The 19,953-nt window shown below is 38.5% G+C and overlaps 1 protein-coding gene across 2 annotated transcripts in view; it reads right to left on the bottom strand.

The window, feature by feature from the left end:
- Positions 1-320: 320 nt before the first annotated feature.
- The window catches only part of LOC131694600 (protein windbeutel), a 91,898-nt gene continuing 72,265 nt past the window's right edge, over positions 321-19,953 (bottom strand). The window contains exons 1-3 of one of the 2 annotated variants that reach the window (XM_058983176.1): positions 3,971-4,102; positions 3,680-3,916; positions 321-1,129 (exon numbers count right to left, since the gene is read on the bottom strand). In XM_058983176.1, the coding sequence (XP_058839159.1) occupies positions 561-1,129; positions 3,680-3,893 (783 nt within the window). In that variant the 5' untranslated portion in view covers positions 3,894-3,916; positions 3,971-4,102 and the 3' untranslated portion in view covers positions 321-560. Of the gene's footprint in view, positions 1,130-3,679; positions 3,917-3,970; positions 4,103-19,953 lie in introns of those variants that run through there. The other variant, XM_058983112.1, reaches the window with a different exon arrangement.

Genomic DNA, 19,953 nt, shown 5'->3' with positions numbered 1-19,953 from the left:
TTGGGTCGAGCAAAATGTGGAATGCAATTTATCTTATCGATCGAAATATTTCGATTCGTTCGGAATACAGAATCGGGGTGACTATTCCACTCAGTCTGTCGAGATCGGAAAATGCGTTTGTGCATGTATCAACGACTTTCTCAGAGATGGCTAAACGTGGCTAAACTGATTTGCACAAACTTAGTTTAAGAAAACAACGCTCGGGAGGGCGGGGGTCGTCGCATCACCCATTGATCCCCCCCCCCTCCGACCATGCCCTACCTCACATATAACATGGATTTCCCATCCCAACGTACACGTGGATTTACGTTGAAAGTCAATTGCGGAAAAATGTGCACTTATGCCATTCAACATGCATTTAGTTTATTCAAATTGACAGTTACATGTGACGTCGTTCCTCATCTACTTTGGTGGAGGATGTATGATTTTCAGAAATATGCATAAAAATTAAATGGTTATTCGTGATTCTACCTTTAAAATGATACGTAATACAGAACTGAATTGATCTTTGTAAGTTTGCAGACCCTTCTATGCACAAAATACAGAATTTGATTGTAATCCTAGAGTTCATCATTCGATATTTGCGTCGGCGAAGGCGTTAGTTTTCTGAAAGATTCCATTATGTTTAGCCTCAAATTAAGATCCGATTTCTTATTATCACTAATTTTTCCTTTCAATAAGTTCTGCATGCGCTCTTTTTCGGCACTAACAAATTCTGGCACACTTTTATTCGACTGTGCCATCTTACTCATGAAGGTCAAATAGATTGTATAGGATTTTTGCGTCTTCTCTGCACTGTACAGCGACCTCCGACTCTCCATATCAGTTATTATCTGCTTCAATGTTTCCTTGGTATTACTAGGATCAGAAAATTGCGCAGCCAATTTGTCAATTTCTTTCAAACATCCTGGAAGACCAATGTACAAGTCAGTGTGTGTACTGACAAACTTTCTCAAATTATCGACAGTGACTAAGTTCTCTTCAGGGAAGTCAATAAACCTATCAAATGTTTCGTTGTTGAAAAGTTTTATGATCGGATATTTTTCAGGAATATTGAAGCGTTGACTCAAATCTGCATTTTCTTTATCACCGTAATCCTTGATACTTACTAGGGCGACCAGAAGATCATCTAAAATTTTAAAGTAAATGTGAAAATTAATAGACTAGTTATTCTTGTAAATAGTTTCTATTACTTCCCACTGAGACGTCCAAAAAATTGTTTCAAAATCGTTCAACACCGGTCCAACGATGGACGTTTGTTGAACGGTTATGTGGACGTTGTCTAAATTGGTCCAACGAATGTCCTTCATTGGACGATTTTGAAACCAACCGTTCTTAGAGGGTTCCCTCTAAGAACGGTTGGTTTCAAAATCGTCCAATGAAGGACGTTCGTTGGACCAATTTGGACATCGTCCAAATAACCGTTCAACGAACGTCCATCGTTGGACCCGTGTTGAACGATTTTGAAACAATTTTTTGGACTTCTCAGTGGTTTCCCTCTAAGAACGGTTGGTTTCAAAATCGTCCAATGAAGGACGTTCGTTGGACCAATTTGGACAACGTCCAAATAACCGTTCAACGAACGTCCATCATTGGACCCGTGTTGAACGATTTTGAAACAATTTTTTGGACGTCTCAGTGGGTTATGATGAACGCAGAGTGGTAAGCTACACGCCACCAAAAAAGTACTGAACGGTGACGTTAAAACTACCTAATAGTAAGTAAACCGTATTGTTTACATTTTTTAGGTGAATTTTACCTCTGTGATTAAGTTTTTTCTACCCAGCGAGTCAGTTCTATCTACGAACTTTAAACTTAACGTTGGGTGAAAAAAGATGTGCTTTTGTGTGATAGCTTTCAAACGAAAAATTCCAAAAATAAAGTAAGACTATTAAACTAATATACATAATTCATGATTAATATAGTTTCTGCATTTTTCTAGGCATATACATATACGTAGTTGAAGGAAAGAGGATTTTCAGAATTTTCCACGGAAGCTCCTCCTCAGGTAAATCTATTTTAGTTACTTATGTCGTTTTCGATTAAGAACCTGGAAACTAACCCAGGTTAGTTGCTTCAAACGAACGTTTTTAATGGAACTGAGTTGGGTTCTCGCCAAACAGTGGTGGTGTGAGCGAACCCGAAATATTTTTCAGGTTAGAACCCAACCCGATTTTCAGTTCAGTGGCCCATAACCTAGGTTCGAAACTGGCTTCAAACAAACGGTTTGACAGCAGATGGGTCCGAAACTGATGGCGATTTCGCTTGAACCTGAAACTGAGTCAGGTTCTAACCCCAACCGCTGTCAGTTCATACATTTTGACAGCAGTTGGGGTTAGGAACTGACTCAGTTTCGCCTCAAACAAAAACCACATGAGTTAGCTTCTGCCTCAAGCGAAAACGACATTAATAATAATCCGCACTTTACTACACCCATAAATCTCACTGAAAAATCGTTCTTTCCGTTGAGTGATTTTCACCTAACGATTAGTTAATACACAGCAACTCAAAAATCAGTTATGCTCTTTTACTTATTTTTGACTTCCTGCATGGAAGGCCTTAGTTGGGTTGAAAGTACGTAATATTCAGTACTTTTTTGGTGGCGTGTAGAGTATAAATCTAGAGCTTTTTTTCATTACATCATATCTAACAGAAACGTCAAACGGAGAAAATCTCGTGCAAAAATTTCCTTGCAATTTTTAAAATTATTAAGCAATTAAAGCACACAGAAGGCTACTAATTCTACTATCACCTCTGGATTTACTCATTGCAAGATCGTATGAGCATATTACATGTTATTCGCGAAGATAATAGAGAGATAAATAACTATTATTTTATTACATTTTGCCGATCACTTTTGCTATTATGCTCTTTTACATGTAAGGTCTTGGCAACACCGTTTGTAGATGGCACACTTTACTGTGACATTTTGAGAGACGGATTGTAGTTGTGATACATTTCATGTGCTGTATTGCAACCGAGCGTGTAGATATGAGGTTGGCATTGGAAAATGATGCTAACTACAGTCGAGTTGGAACAACACAACGCAAAACATCACATCTACAAAATATTAGCAAAAATTACTATACGTGACATTTTGACTTAAGATTAAATTAACATGTAAAGAGTTATTTTTCTCTATTATTTGTGGACGATAAAGAGTCAATGCTTAGCTTTTATTTGGCATAATAAATTCAGTTTGTTTACATTAGAAAAACTCTAGTAAGAGAACTGCGGAGAGAAAAACAGCATTTTTGGCAACGTATGTCCCGGAATTGTATGGCAACACGTCCAATGTTATAAGGATAGGCAATGTTCGATTGGATTAGAAAAACTCTAGAAAGAGAACTGCGGAGACTCCATTTTGAATCGATTGGATTCGCGTTTAGCTGTCAAAAAAGGGATCCAATCGAACATTGCCTATCCTTATAACATTGGACGTGTTGCCATACAATTCCGGGACATACGTTGCCAAAAATGCTGTTTTTCTCTCCGCAGTTCTCTTACTAGAGTTTTTCTAGATTGAATCCCTTTTTTGACAGCTAAACGCGAATCCAATCGATTCAAAATGGAGTCTCCGCAGTTCTCTTTCTAGAGTTTTTCTAGTTTACGTTTGTTAGATATGACTTTTTGAATAAACGGTATAGAAATACCCCAACAGTAATTTGAATGTACTTACCATTCTCTTCTGCATGTTCAGATGCAAACTTAATAAACGCTTCGTGCTTATCCCCATATGGAAATGCTACATCAAATTTGACTAAAGTATACTTGAACCGTGTAACGATTTTGTCAAAAGTGGATTTATTTAGTTCTACACATCCGTTGGATGCAAACGAAGTAACGATGTGGACGAATACAAAGAACACAGTCGCAGTGAAATCTCGCCACATTTTTCTATTTCAAAGAATAAAAGCTGAAATAAATTAAGAAAACAGTACTATCACTCTTTAGGATCTAAGTGTTCTACCTTTTATGATTTTTATTTGTCAAATTAGTAGAACCAACTGTGCGCGGGGCAGGTCGGGAGTCTTTTTGAACAAATTAAAAGACACTCGCGTACAGACTACATAAAAAAACCTTTAATAATCAAAGAGAATAGGGAAAGAGACGAATAGTGAGAGGCCAAAATTACCTTATTGAGCAGACCAATCGTGCAATGTAAATAAACATTACTCCATGCCTGAGTTGGAGGAGATAAGTATTGTACATCTATTAATAAAGAAATTTCAATTTTCGTCAGAATTTGATTCAATTGCGATTGTGAGGTGCATTCTAGAGTATATGTATGAGTAAAAACAAGCATTAGAATTATTTCATCTCTGTTTCAAAATGCGCATCGTTTGATAAACAAATCCAACGATCGACATACGGTTTGTTTTCAAAATATAATAGGAGTCATTTAAAGTGCTGCCTGTGGAAGCGGTTGCCAAAATTCTAGTGTTGTAATCATCATAAAGGGAGTGTTGCCGTTTTGACTGATTTTCACTCTTCGTCTCTTTCCCTATTCTCTTTGTTAATAACGATAGTTAAAATAAAGAGCATGGACTCAACCAGCGTTTCCAACGTTCCAGATTTATCTGGAATCTTCCAGATTTTTCCCAACTGAACAGACATTTTGCCAGATTTTTGAAGTTTTTCTAGGTTTTTCCAGATATTCTGAATTTTACGTTACACCCCAGCGAGGTTACCATTATGCCAGATTTATCTGGAACAACCAAAGCTTTTTAAGCTCCCAGCAAACAGTCCAATCTCTTATTCTATGAGATTTTAAAATTAAAGTTGTAAAAAACAAATTTTGGAAATCCTGGTCATATTCCATTAATACACGTTCTATGAAGAGCAAATTGTACACACCACAAAATAATGAAATTTAAACGACATGTAAATCAATGCGAATGTAAATATAGAAAGATTGAATTAAAAATTTAATTGAAAATTTCGTTAAAAGCAATGCACTCTATTGGGTCATTAAGCTATATATAGTTTTCAGTTCCATTCGATAAATTTTAGGTCCAATATATATAATAAAACATTATTTCAAAAAAAAATTCGTTGTAATACGTAAAAACGATTTTTTTGTTTTTTAAAATAAATCTTATGTAAACTTGGCAACCATACATAGGAAAACTGCGGTTGTTTACATCTGGCCTATAAGGACAACACCCAAAATGAAAAAAAACTATATGCAATGTCAAAGAGAATAGGGAAAGAGACGAATAGTGTGAAGCCAAAAATACCTTATTGAGCAGACCAATCGTGCAATGTAAATAAACATTACTCATGCCTGAGTTGGAGGAGATAAGTATTGTACTTCTATCAAAAAAGAAATTTGAATTTTCATCAGAATTTAGTTCAATCGTGATTGTAAGGTGAATTCTAGAGTATATGTATGAGTAAAAATAAGCGTTAGAATTATTTCATCTCTTTGTTTCGAAATGCACATCGTTTGATAAACAAATCCATCGATCGACATACGGTTTGTTTTCAAAATATAATAGGAGTCATTTAAAGTGCTGCCTATAGAAGCGGTTGCCAAAATTCTAGTGTTGAAATCATCATAAAGGGCGTGTTGCCGTTTTGACTGATTTTCACTCTTCGTCTCTTTCCCTATTCTCTTTGTGCAATGTATGGTGTTTATGTCAAACAAAAATAACCCTCCGGGAAAATCGAGAAAACATGCCCTAATTTTTTCTGACAGGGCATCATTTGTCGTGAAATTCGATATGTCAAATCCTTCCTATAGTGTCAAATCCAGACTGTCAACATATTCCTTTATTTTAAATATTAATATTATTTTCACGTTTCCTGAGTTGGAAAAAAACATTGTTGCAATCACGAAAATCAGCTTTATCGATGTAAGTAATAAAAAACGATTTTTTTTTCTCATTTAATGACCCAATTGGAGCATCAAAAATTTTAGAGTTTCATTCGTGTAATTTTATGTCATTCATTTTACAGCAATATTCGAATAAAAATATATAAAATTATCATTAAATTCGTATAAGAAACCACGACAAGTCTTGTGGTTGAACTTAATTTTACATTTATATTCATGCTCCAAGTATATGCATGAAAATAAACTTAAAATTGCAAAATATCGAAGTAAAATACTTCTAACGTTTCAATATCGGGGCCCCGTTTCAAATTTTTTGGCAAGTATTTTACCCGAGACTTTGAACGCAAATATCTAGTGTTGTACTGAAAGGAAACTTTAGATTTTTGCACAATCTGATTAGAAATATGTGCAACAATTTTGTAACTAATTTTGTAGAATGTACAATTACTGAAAATAACGGAAATATTCGATTTTATGAAAACAGGTATTATCTGTTTTATGATTGGTTCGTACAATTCGATTAGGGACCATTCATAAATTACGTAACGCAAAAATTGCCCAAAATTGACTCCCCCCTCCCCCCATGTAACAAATTGTCACAAATTTCTCCATCCCCCCGTCCCCTATTACGTAACAAATTCCAAGAAAAAATATTTTTTTCTTCGGTGAAAACATGTTACGTAACGATCTAGCTAACTCCCCCTCCCCCCTATGTCACAACTTGTTGTACCCCCTCCCCCCCCCTAAAAGCGTTACGTAATTTATGAATGGTCCCTTACAAGCGAGCCAGACTAGCTCCTCCTCTCTGTCGATGAAAGTTAACCTTTTGTTCGACGGCCGGCCCTTTTGGCTTCGAACATAAACTGTATCAACCCACTGAGACGTCCAAAAACTTGTTTCAAAATCGTTCAACACGGGTCCAACGATAGACGTTCGTTGAACGGTTATTTGGTCGTTGTCCAAATTGGTCCAACGAACGTCCTTCATTGGACGATTTTGAAACCAACCGTTCTTAGAGGGAAGTATAAAACCGGGGGTCGTATGCAAGTACGACATGTGTTACACTCGTACTGGCTACAACAGCACGTTCTGTCGGTCGAATCTCAGTTTCTCGTCTAGCGCGAGGTACAGATTACCTTTCTTTTGCTGTTGCTGGATGAGCTGACCAAACATACCGTATCGTAAGGTACCACAAAGGTCTTTATCAAGTATACCAGCTCGAAGTAAGTCCTCGCCAGCTGCCACCCACACCCCACATCGGCCCTTTCAGGGCCACCAAAACAAATCCTGGTAAAGAATTGAATTTAAAGATTCCCTAACAGGTCGAGTCAAGTTAATATTGGAATCTGCTGATACCAAGTCGAAATCGAAATTCCATAGCTAATCTCTTTATGATCAAGCGTTAGAACGTTTGTTTCTAAATAGTATAGAGCGAAATTTTCAATAATAAATCATAGAAAATTCAAATTCTAATTCTTAAACAATCAATTGGGTGGCCTGAAAAGGGCCTTTGGATTCTTTAAATAATTTAATAAAAGCTGTAGCCTTAAACACGTTCTTCACGGTGACTCGCTTGACGTTAATAGCACAGATTAGTTCTTCCAACAATCCTGGTAACGACGGATCTCATGGAGATCGACTGTTCCTGGTTAATAACGATAAGTTTTGTTCACTCCACGACTAACCGGTGCACTTTTACACGCAGCCTTCGTTGCCATCTGCTTTTGAGAAGCCTTCCATCCAGTTGATTTACGAGCAATCTTCTTAGTACGAACGCGTTCGTTGGTAGACGATTTCCAGAGAAATGAGCACGATGAATGTAAAGCACAATAAAACGCTCAGATACAGTATACCTCTTCATACTAGCTTGGCTCGCACTGAACAATCAATCAGCAAAGAGTGACGAAAAACTTACCCTATCCTCAACTATATAAAAACACATATAGCAGCAAAAGGCATAAGCACAGAGAACAGACATCCATGATCGAACAAAAATATTTAAAAAACGTGTGTAAACATTTGAATTAATATACGAAAAACACTAGCGCCGCCACACCCCAGTGAGCAAATTTTCTGGCAGAGACCGCTCTGCTAGATTTCTGTAAGTCTTGGTTTGGCAGCTCTGTCAGATTTCTGCGCGTATCCTGTCGGGTTAGTTGAGCTAGAGCGAACTCGCTCGCGTTTTCTGGCAAATTTTGACAGGAACCGAGCAAAACCCTGGCATAACTCGGACATAAACTGTGCAAAGATCCTGGCAATTCCTACCTGGTAGAATTTAGCACGAATCGAGCACAACATCTGACAAAAATGTGGCAGGAAGCGTGCAGAGATCTTGACCGTACATTTCTGGCTCGATTCTGGATAAAAGTGCGCAGCATCGGTTGGTTTAACCGCTTCTGTCTGAAACGGTTGTTGCATTCGAGCGAATTCGTTGCCAGAATTCTCGCACAAATCGCGCAAAATGCTCGCAGAAACTTTGCCAGCATCAATTTCGCTTTGCTCAACTTTTGCTAATTTCCTGCTTGCCACGCTGACCGGGACCAACCTATCCCAACTATCCGTCAAATCGATTCCGGAACCGGTTCGAAATCCTGGATGGATTCAGCATGGAATCTAGCTAAAAGAAAACAACCGATTCCGACTCTATCGGTTGACGCATTTGAGCTGGAATTCATGCTGGAAGTCCGAATCAGTTCCGGACTAGTTTGACTGGGTACAGGAATAACCGCTGTCAATTCTGTCGCACTCAGCCACAAAAAAAACATGACGACAGTAGCGCACCTGGTTTAGATATCCAAACTACCTTCGAAACCGTTAGAGATTTTACACAAGTTGAATGCTGAAGATGGACGTCTGTTCTCTGTGGCATAAGTTTCATTTTCAGTCGGACTGACTGGTCGCGGTAAAGGAGAAAAGGACTTGGAAGAGCTGCCTACCGTGGAGGAGTAAAGCGCATCTCGGAGTTTGAAAAGTTGCCAAGCGTCATCGTGGAGGAGTGAAGTGCATATCTGTGGCATGCTGGTGTTCCTGGAAATCATTTTTTGACGCTGTGACGTATAGTGAACAAGGCAAGCGCAAAACCGGCACCGCAATGAATATGTGTATACTGAAATGACGCACTTTATACGGATTTAGAGGTGAAAAGCTAAATTGCTTTTGGATCAATATGAAAAAGGCCCTTTTCAAGGCCACAAATCTATTAGAGGAATTAGTTTACGTTTTCTGTTTCACAAGATGTTTCTCTTTAGTGAGCATATTGGGTTAGAATTGTGTGATTCGAATTTTCGTTGGCGTATCAAAATTCTGCTTGTGTTCGCATAAAATAAAAAAATCTGTCAATAATTTTCGAAAAAGTACGTTAAAACGAATATTCGTCTCACTCGAAGCCGGTCTTCAGTTTCCTGTGGGCCGAATTCACCCTCTGCCGAAGAAAGGAAACTACGCCGAATGTGTTGGAGTGGCAATACTCGTCTATCTGGCGGCACCGAAAAGAAGGCCTAAATTGAGCATTAAACCAACCCTTGTACAAACGTCCTTTAGAAGGACGACCACAGAAAGGAAACTACGCCGAATGTGTTGGAGTGGCAATACTCGTCTATCTGGCGGCACCGAAAAGAAGGCCTAAATTGAGCATTAAACCAACCCTTGTACAAACGTCCTTTTCAGGACGACCACATATTTGTGATAAAGAAAAAAAAATGAAATCTTTCCTATGGTACATATTGTTCTAGAAATAGAATCTCAGAGGATGGATTACATGTTGTACAATGCAGCTTGTTGATATTTACTTGTCCTGAACATCAGTCAATCAATTCAATTGGATTAGGTAATGATCGAAATACTTTCGTAAACCCACTGACATGAAAATCAAAAGCATCATGTCGAGGATATTTTAAAATTCCATAAGCTTAAATAGAATTCTTGATTACTGTTGAACTAACCAGATTGTTCAAAGACGTAACTTTCAAATAGGGTGATGTGCCTATTATGGCAGTAGAGCCTATTGTGACCCTATTTCGTACCCCTTGGTTTCGAACCAAGCATATGAGATAATGACAATATCGATTTGGCTAAAACAGGTGTGCAAAAAAAGCTCAAGTTATATTCTTTATTTGTTGTGCACATACGTATTTAGAACTATCCACTAAATCCAACTTTTAATTAAAACAAAATCACCTTATTGAAATATCTGCTGATCCGCCTCACTCGCGTAGTGAACCGAAACAGGACGCAACGGCGCTTAGCAAAATAAACACTTTCGAGCCAGCATTTACCGCCTCATATCTCGTTATTCCGGCACAAATATATTAAATATTGCAATGATACATACCTTTATTTTAGCTGGAGAACCTTTTTACGATTATTTCGCTTTAAAAGCACTCGTCAAACACTAGAATAGGCCTAGTGTTATAATAGGATAAAACTAAATACGAGGGTTCCTATTATTGGCATGTTTTGCTGATACACTACCACAATCAAAACCAACTTTTTGCATCCATCATACAGAAAAGAATCACCAGTGCGGCCAAACCAAAACATGAACTTGAAAACATAATGTTATGCAATTTCAGGTATAAGTAATCAATTATTTCAAGTTATTCAACTAATTGTTGATCGCAGATATTTTATTTTCATCTGCACATACAATTTGGATCGGGAGGAAGTAATGTGTGAGGTGAACTTTATATTCCAGTTGTTAACTTTCGCATGGTTATTTCCTGCATGCGCAGTTCTGGGCGCTCTTCTACTAACAGCTGATGAGTTTCTTTCGTGTGCGTAATGTTTACGTTTGTTTTGATCGGCTGAAAAAAGCAGAATAATTCGTTTTACAAATCACGCGTTGGCGTCCATGATCTGGATACCTAGTTAGAACGACGCAAATGAAATATGAGGCATTGCGTTTCAACTAGATTGTTTTTCGATGAGGTGGAAATCGGCACACCCATGAGGCGATAATTGGAACGTTCAGGTGGGAATAGATGCACAGAATAGAACATTTATTTTCATTTATGCTGAAAATTGAGACAATTCTGCCAAATAAGCATTATACAGATGTTTAAGAAACAGTACACTGATACTTTATTCTGAAAAAGGTTATAGGTAATATGGCTTCTTTTTAAGTTATTCAAAAAATAGTGCGACCCTCTCCATAATGGTGCCAAAATAGGCTCATCACCCTATATGATTCGCTAAAACGTACAATGAAAAAGAAACGATTTAGTGAAAGCGTCAATCTGAGCCTTGATTGATCGTCTACCGCTCGACCGGCGCGAGCGAGAATATTACTGGTTTTAAGTATTTTCTGTTCCCTACTTTTTAATTCCATGAAACGAAACTTTACAAATTTTAAGAGGGAAAGAATCGGCGTTTCTCATCAAAATCTATACAAAGTCGGTAAATTTTTTTGCCCTGGAGATGAAGACATAGACCTTTGAAACGCAGGTGATAGACGCAATAAAATATTAATGTAAGAAACCCGTGACTTAACGCCATCTTTCTTTAATTTATCCAGCAATTTAACATTTTCATTATACGATGCAGAAAGAAATCATAAACCGTTAATAACGCTACAGCTACACCAATCATGTCAGTATCGCAGCCATGGACAACAGTTCAATCCGGAAATAGAGAGCAGAAGTCAGCAGCATCCAACGAGAGTCGAATCCAGCGCATCATTCGCTAAAGCGAACATAAACGGTCCTTTTCACGACCACCATTATTTTAATTGTTATTGTTATTATTGTTATTTATCAGTGTGCAATCGGGCTGTCTCAACAACCTATTTCTGCAACCTATGTGCATTAACTGTACACCTACCGTCTCTCCGTTGCACTTGACAGTGTGTGCAGTGCTTTATGGTCACACCTATGACCGCGCACCCGGCTTCCCATGAGCGCTTTGGCGGCTCAGAGGGTTCCTTCCATGTTGCTCAGGGATACATTGCTCGCCTTGGGGTCAACGTCATATTGGCAAATTTCGCATTGAATCCGCTTTTGTTTCTTCCTAATCTCCTTTTTGTATCATAGGTCCGAAGCGGATTAATCAACTATTAATTGAAACGGTAAACATACTAGCAGCATTAGTCTTTACTCGCGAATACTTTTCCTACAACTGTGCTATTTCTTCTCTATCTTATAACATAACTCGATTATCCCTGTTCTAGTCAATATACATATTTATTATATTATGGACCAGGCAAACCCTTGATTTTTCTATTATTATTATTATCCTGAGTAGCTATACCAGTGAAGGTATTTTAGGATTTCGCAAAAAGAATCTCTGCCAATAAAGGCGTAAGCAATATTTATCCACATAAAGTTTGCTCAAACCTAATGTCCGCCTAGTTCGACTCGAATAGACCACACCGACCCGAAAGGGTTGCTCATCATTTGTGAGAGCCGGTGTGCTTGGTCGAGTTTAATAATCATAAGAACAAATACTGAATAATTAACTATCTCTTAGGTGCCAGTCCTGCACTCCTTTCCTGAACTAGCCTCATACTCACGATCAAAAGAGTCGACAACTAGTAGGATCCACATGTCCCCCACCCAAGCGAATTGATCAACTTGCAAGTAGGAGCACATATCTACCAACCAGCCAAGAAGACTTCCGAATCAATGAGAATGGACCATGCCAGTCGAAGGCCACAGGCCCAGCGCCATCTCGTACAGTCATTTCTCAGCCCACTCCCTGGCAGACGTTCATACGCCCATCTAGACTCTGTCAAGATGAGAACCTACCAAGCCTAACTGTTCGTATGTACTAGTCCGTATAGATTTTGGTTTGCTGCAACGAAACAAGAAAAGCAAAACAATTGTGATTAGTATCGTAGTTATAAGTAAACGATTTCTCATCTGTTGTTTGTTTCCCTGTTCGCAGTCCTTCCTCCTGTTCCTGATCTGTTTGGGCCACTGGCTTTCCGTTTCCTTTGCCGTCACGCTCTCCCGCATCGAGCCGCACACATCGTACCAAGAGAAACAAATAAAAAGACAAAACAAAAAAAAATGAAAATAAATGGACGTCTGCTATCTGTGCCTAAATTGATGTTGCTTCTCAGTTTTGCACGACCCAGGGGGAACTTGGCCTTGATCCCAATGCTCTGTCGCCGATGTTACGTGATATTCTTTATGGAATATTCTTTGTTTGGGGGCCATTCATAAACAATGTTGTTCGTTTTTTATCCCTGATCCGCTGATACGTCTAAAATTCATTTTTAGTTTTAGACATTAAAAATGTCTTACTCCACTATCTGGGGCTAGGTGTCATTCTAAAATCTAAACTATCTCCCATGTAACGAAACTATGTAAGGTTTGCACGCTTATAACTCCGATATTACTAGATGGATTTCAATCATTCATACACCAACCGATTCAGAAACACCCAACTTAAATATTGGTAATAATTTAATATCTCCCCAATAAAAGTAGAATTTGGAAATTGATAAAATTAAAAAGTTCACGAAAAACGGGAAAATTACCATTCGTGAGGCAGATTTCTCAGACACAGCCGTCAAAAGAGGGCAGGTTAGTTGCTCAATGAAACACGAAAAGTCATAAATATAAGCAACGCATGTCCGTTTAAATCAGTTGTTGCTCTTATCCCACACGAGCAACGTCGTCTCCGGGCGATGCAATAAGCGGTATCGATTTTCGGTAACGTTGGCATTCGCACACACACGCACCTAAGCGACTAAACCATATACGGTTAGTTTATAAATAGAGGTGACGCGTACCCGTTTGAATCAGTTTTTGTTCTTATGTCGAACGGGTAAGATCATGGCTGCAGCGTCTGGGCACTACAATAAGCGGTAGACGCTATGCATTTTCGGCAGCGGTGGCCGTGTGCGGATTTTTCGGGTACCAGGACCAGCACGGTGTCACAGAATGATTTGCAAAGTGGGTGGGTGGGGTGGTTTGGATTTAATTCAATACGGTGTGTGCTGCTTAAGAGTGTTGCGTTTGAAAAAGATGGGTGGGTAATGTCTGCGACATAACCGGAGAGATGTAGAATACATAAGGAACACGTTCTTCAAATATGTTGATATTCATTGGAATTTTCGGACAAAAGGTGATTTGGGCGAGGAATATTTCAAATTATTCTTTACAAAAATGATGGTGGTCCTGACAAGGACCGTTTTTGTTGGCGTTGTTGGCCTTGGTGGGGAGATGCGCTGGCTTCGATTTTCGTTGGATGCTTCTGACTTCTTACTATTTCCGGGCTTAGCTGTTGTCCAGGAGGTGATTCTGACATGATTGGTGTAGGTGTAGGTCGTCAACCGGTTATAATTTTTCAAGCGTTGTTTACATTTGAAATTAAACCACTGGATCAATTAAAAAAAGTATTGGTCTGTGATATGAAAAGTACGAAATATATCTTCGGGTTTCTGCATTGACGTTTTTGACAAATACAAGATCAGTGCATGTGCCTGCAAGTGTAGTTGCTTGTGATGGATCAGAGATCAAACGAAGCTTGATACATTCATTCATAAAATAAACAAATTTCAAATTCTCTTGTTTTGAAACATCTATGTTGAAGTCGCCTGAAACGACCATTGGAACATTCTGATTTCTAGACTAAATATTCTACATTAAAAGATGGGTGGGTAATGTCTGCGACATAACTGGAGTGTCGTAACTACACTTGTGACGTTAATCCAAATCTAATGATATGCAACGAAATTACGTTTGCATGTGAAATTTTCAAATGATTCGTTATAATTATGGTTAAAAATTCTAATTGGGAATTCTTTTCCATCACCAACTATTTTTCTTTTTTTCGAATCTACAGCATTCTTTGAAAATATTGTTGAAATGTTATTGATGAAAAACTGAAAATGCGTTTGGCAACACTGCTCACTAAATGGATGGTGGGAAGACGCACATTCGTTTTGATTATGCTAGTATTAGTAGCAGGAAAGAATGAAAAGGAACATAGCCCGAAAACGAGCAAGCGAGAGAGCGATAGTAATTCGTATTCGCTCTACTAAACTAAAAAAAGATGGGTGGGTAATGTCTGTGACATAACCGGAGCATCGTGACTTCACTTCGAGACGTTAATTTAAATCTAATGATTTATGCAGTTAATCAAAGGAGGCTGCCAAAAAGTTCGAATAAAAGCACGCGACTAGTGTACTTTGCACGTTCTATATTTTATCAACACTAGAGAGAATCGAAAAAATAATTCAAAGTGTAATAGCAACATGCAATTGTGGCAACACTGGCCATGGGATGGTGGGGAACACGCACATTCGTTTAATTTATGATGTATTAGCAGCAGAAAGGAATGGAAAAGCAGTGCGCGAAAACGAGCGAGGATAATTTAAATTCTCTTTCTATCCACATATCGTATTTCTAACCTACTTGCTGAAAATTGTTAAACACCTCAAATGGATATTTCAGTTTAACTCTTATTAGAACACAATTAATTGGTCCTGAAAAGAACCGTTTATTGTTTTATTGCGGGAGCATAATTCAGACGCACTCCCCGCGACACGGTGAGCCAGTTTAATATATTTGGCCTGAAAGTTATGCGTTTGGTGCAGTATTTTGCATTCTCGAACAAACCAGGCGCACTATTTTGCATTCTCGAACCAGTAGGCATCGTTGGCTTCTCGGGGCATCATTACGACTGAGGTTTGTAAGCGTAGCTCGACTTTGCAGTCCTGTACAATCTCACGAACCAGACGCTGGAACGATAGCCTACAGATTAGTTGCCCTTTAGTTGGGGCGAAATTCTTGCAGGGCGACAGTTCCGATGAGTCACCAGTAGCTGGGGCACTGTTTCCGTCCATCGCCATTGCCAACTGCTTTCCTTCGGTGGACTGGCTGCTTGCTAGTGCTTGAACGAATACGAATGATGAGAAAAACCGACTGACCAATATTCATATATAAACACACGAGAAAGCACTACTATCGCTCTCTCGCTCGTTTTCGTTCCATTCCTGCGCCTTTCCTTTCCGTTCGGCTACCAATACTAGCATAACCAAAACGAATATTCTGTCTTTCCATCGCCGTCAATATAGTGGCCAGTGCTAGCAAACTTGCATGTTCAGTTTTTCAATAACAACATTCAAACAATATTTTCAAAGAATGTTACAGATTTGAAAAGAAGGAAGGAAAATATTTTCACAAATTTAAATTCTTTTGTGTTATTTGTTAGCGCTGATAAAGGCTATTTAGTTTGCTACTAGCAAGGAGCTGCACAAACAAATCGATTTATGCAGTTAATCAACGGAGGCTGCCAAAAAGTTCGAATAAAAGCATGCGACTAGTGTACTTTGCACGTTCTATATTTTATCAATACTAGAGAGGATCGATAAAATAATTCAAAGTGTAATAGCAACATGCAATTGTGGCAACACTGGCCATGAGATGGTGGGGGAACATGCACATTCGTTTAAGTTATGATGGTATTAGCAGCAGAAAGGAATGGAAAAGCAGTGCACGAAAACGAGCGAGAGAGGATAATTTAAATTCTCTTTCTTTCGTTCCACACATCGTATTTCTTATATAGACGCTGGAACGATAGCCTACAGATTAGTTGCCCTTTAGTTAGGGCGAAATTCTTGCAGGGCGACAGTTCCGATGAGTCACCAGTAGCTGGGGCACTGTTTCCGTCCATCGCCATTGCCAACTGCTTTCCTTCGGTGGACTGGCTGCTTGCTAGTGCTTGAACGAATACGAATGATGAGAAAAACCGACTGACCAATATTCATATATAAACACACGAGAAAGCACTACTATCGCTCTCTCGCTCGTTTTCGTTCCATTCCTGCGCCTTTCCTTTCCGTTCGGCTACCAATACTAGCATAACCAAAACGAATATTCTGTCTTTCCATCGCCTTCAATGTAGTGGCCAGTGCTAGCAAACTTGCATGTTCAGTTTTTCAATAACAACATTCAAACAATATTTTCAAAGAATGTTACAGATTTGAAAAGAAGGAAGGAAAATATTTTCACAAATTTAAATTCTTTTGTGTTATTTGTTAGCGCTGATAAAGGCTATTTAGTTTGCTACTAGCAAGGAGCTGCACAAACAAATCGATTTATGCAGTTAATCAACGGAGGCTGCCAAAAAGTTCGAATAAAAGCATGCGACTAGTGTACTTTGCACGTTCTATATTTTATCAATACTAGAGAGGATCGATAAAATAATTCAAAGTGTAATAGCAACATGCAATTGTGGCAACACTGGCCATGAGATGGTGGGGGAACATGCACATTCGTTTAAGTTATGATGGTATTAGCAGCAGAAAGGAATGGAAAAGCAGTGCACGAAAACGAGCGAGAGAGGATAATTTAAATTCTCTTTCTTTCGTTCCACACATCGTATTTCTTATATAGACGCTGGAACGATAGCCTACAGATTAGTTGCCCTTTAGTTGGGGCGAAATTCTTGCAGGGCGACAGTTCCGATGAGTCACCAGTAGCTGGGGCACTTTATCGGACCGTCGTCATTGCCAACTGCTTTACTTCGGTGGACTGGCTGCTTGCTAGTACTTGAACGAATACGAATGAGAAAAACCGACCGACAGATATTTATATAATCGCGCTAATATGCACTACTATCGCTTTCTCGCTCGTTCTCGTGCCGTGCGTGAGCCTTTCCTTTCCGTCCGGCTTCTAATGGCCTAACCAAAGGAGTATGCCGTCTTTCCCCCACTAACTGCTCTCGTCAAGCAACCAAATACGAATAATCATAAAACAAACATGTAGTGGACCTATATATAAACTTTTCATTATTTTATTGTTCGGTTGGTCCACCATTTTGACGGCTCTGTGCGGGATGGGCTGAAAATTTTCACTTTTCCGAGTCGTTTTCGAAAGATTTTTCAAAACACAATTTTTTGTTATTAGTGCATGTTATACATACTTAAAATTTTAATACAGCATAGAGGAACATATTTTCAACAAATTGGCCTAAAAATCAAATCATTCTGTTAAGTATGATAAAAGTTATTAACGTTCAAAATCTGACGCGGTGCCGCAGCCGATATTTTGAAACGGGACCCCTATATTGAAAGCTTAAATGTATTCTACATTAAAAAATATATTTATTTTTATGCATGCGTGTGCGTTGTAACTTGTTAATCCATGTTTACGGCGCTTTGTAGCTGCGTAGGGTAAAGAGCCTATTGGTTTTCATGTTTCATATTTCGGTTATATGTTTTTTATGAGTAAGGCATCTGACAACGTGCTTCTGTAGTTATTGCACTGTTCAGCAGCGTAGTATTTTACACTCAGGTTTTTTTACGCGGATTTTGAAATTTACGCGGTTTTTATTAACGTGTTTTTTTTTTAATTTACGCGGTTTTCATTTACACGGCCTGTATCCCCTGCGTGAAAAATCTGAGTGTAATTGCATAGGAAACAATCACATTCCCAGCAGAACTTTTTGTTTTCTAATTTCAAACACTTTTGTTTCGTACTGCACACAACGGAAAATTTTAAAACAGAACTTACCGTCCCAGCAGCAGTTTAAGCGGGTGTTCTTTTTCGATTCAAATTCAAGCCATGTCTTAAGCGTTACTGGACTTAAAATTGTTTTCCCAGTTTATCCAGTGAGAATCTGTCCTAGAATAGAACGGTTGGGTATACTAATTTAAATTTTAAAATAAATCTGTTTTAAATTATGAAACAAACCGCTGTACTGAAGATATAATTATGTCAGTCCTATTACCACATAAAACACCTATATAACATAAAACGCTGCAGAATTGGTTTAATAATACAATGTTTACACTACAGAGTTATAACACGTTTTAATAATTAGCAACAAGAAAAATGTCACCAAGATAGCATAAAAACCCGTTTTAACTGGTAGTGCGAACGTTGCATAACAATGTAATTTATCAAATAATTTCATTTTTTCCACCACTAATCGATCAAGAAATACTTAAACTTAAGATTGTTTACTTAAGTTCATTAGTACCTTATTGAAAATTTAAATGGAAAATGAAATTTCATATTTCATGGAGAATCTGTATATTTCCGTTGGCGGGGGTGGGCTTCCTCATCACAGCTCTCAATATGGAACTTTTCTTTTGAATATATTTTCTGGACAGACCAGTCTATTTTTACTAGATGGATCAGCCAAGTAATGCCAATCACCTAGTGAGATACTTGATTAATTAATAGACTACCGTTAAAAGACCTTCAATAAATTATGTTGTGATGGGGAGGGTATATAGCAAATTGTAACATATGAAAACAGGCGAGTGAACAAGAACGTGAGTCGATATGTGTGATAGATAAAATTCATTTGCACGCTCTTGAAAAAAGCTACATTTTTAATGTCACCGTGGTCGTGTCCTGTACACAACCCTTTAATTTTTATCTCATTACGTGACGCTCTTCCCCTATTGTCAATTTCCGATATCATTTATGAATGGTCCCCTGGCGATATATTTAGAGCAGACAATCCAATGAAAAATAGGATTGACAGAATTTTAGTGCGCTCTTGGCGCCTTGTGTCACATCTTCATGTTTGTTATACATACTAAGAATACCAAAGCATGTGATGTGATGACCGGAAGATTAGAGAAGCAACTCCTCCCTTTCCCCCCACGACCACCATTATTTTAATGAAGAATTAATTAGAAGTCTCCTTTTGCCGAAAATTCCGTTGATAACCTACATATTCATATAAATAGTGTATTCTACTTCACTCCGGTTATGTCTCTGACATTACCCACCCATCTTTTTTCTGTGTATACCAAATTTCGATGAACTTGAGATCGCTGTCGAGTGACAGATTTTGCCAGACATTTTTAGTTGAACTGCCAGATTTTGTTCGGAAAATAGTGGCAACCCTGGGCTCAACGGATTGACTGACGACTGACTGGATAAAAACTGGTTTCCGCTTATGGTGGCATCTCGAGGTGACAGCAGGTCTGTCGCTAGAGATCCTAGCGTAGAAAAAGGCTGATGGCAGGGAAAAGTTGCCATCGCTTCAGTTTAATTGTCTCCAACATCTCCCCTCTTAATAAAGGCAAGTTTGTGATCGCCCCAAGGAAAGAGCGAACACCTGAAACGTCAGTGGGAGGAGGTAGCTTGGTGATTGCCTCAATTTTTACTGGATCAGGTTGCAATCCACGTTGGTCCAATATATGGCCC

Source organism: Topomyia yanbarensis, chromosome 1 (genome assembly GCF_030247195.1).
Source record: "Topomyia yanbarensis strain Yona2022 chromosome 1, ASM3024719v1, whole genome shotgun sequence".
Classification (NCBI taxonomy): Eukaryota; Metazoa; Arthropoda; class Insecta; order Diptera; family Culicidae; genus Topomyia; species Topomyia yanbarensis.
The sequence above is the reverse complement of the archived record's forward strand: the minus strand, read 5'-3'. Positions and strand labels throughout refer to the sequence as shown.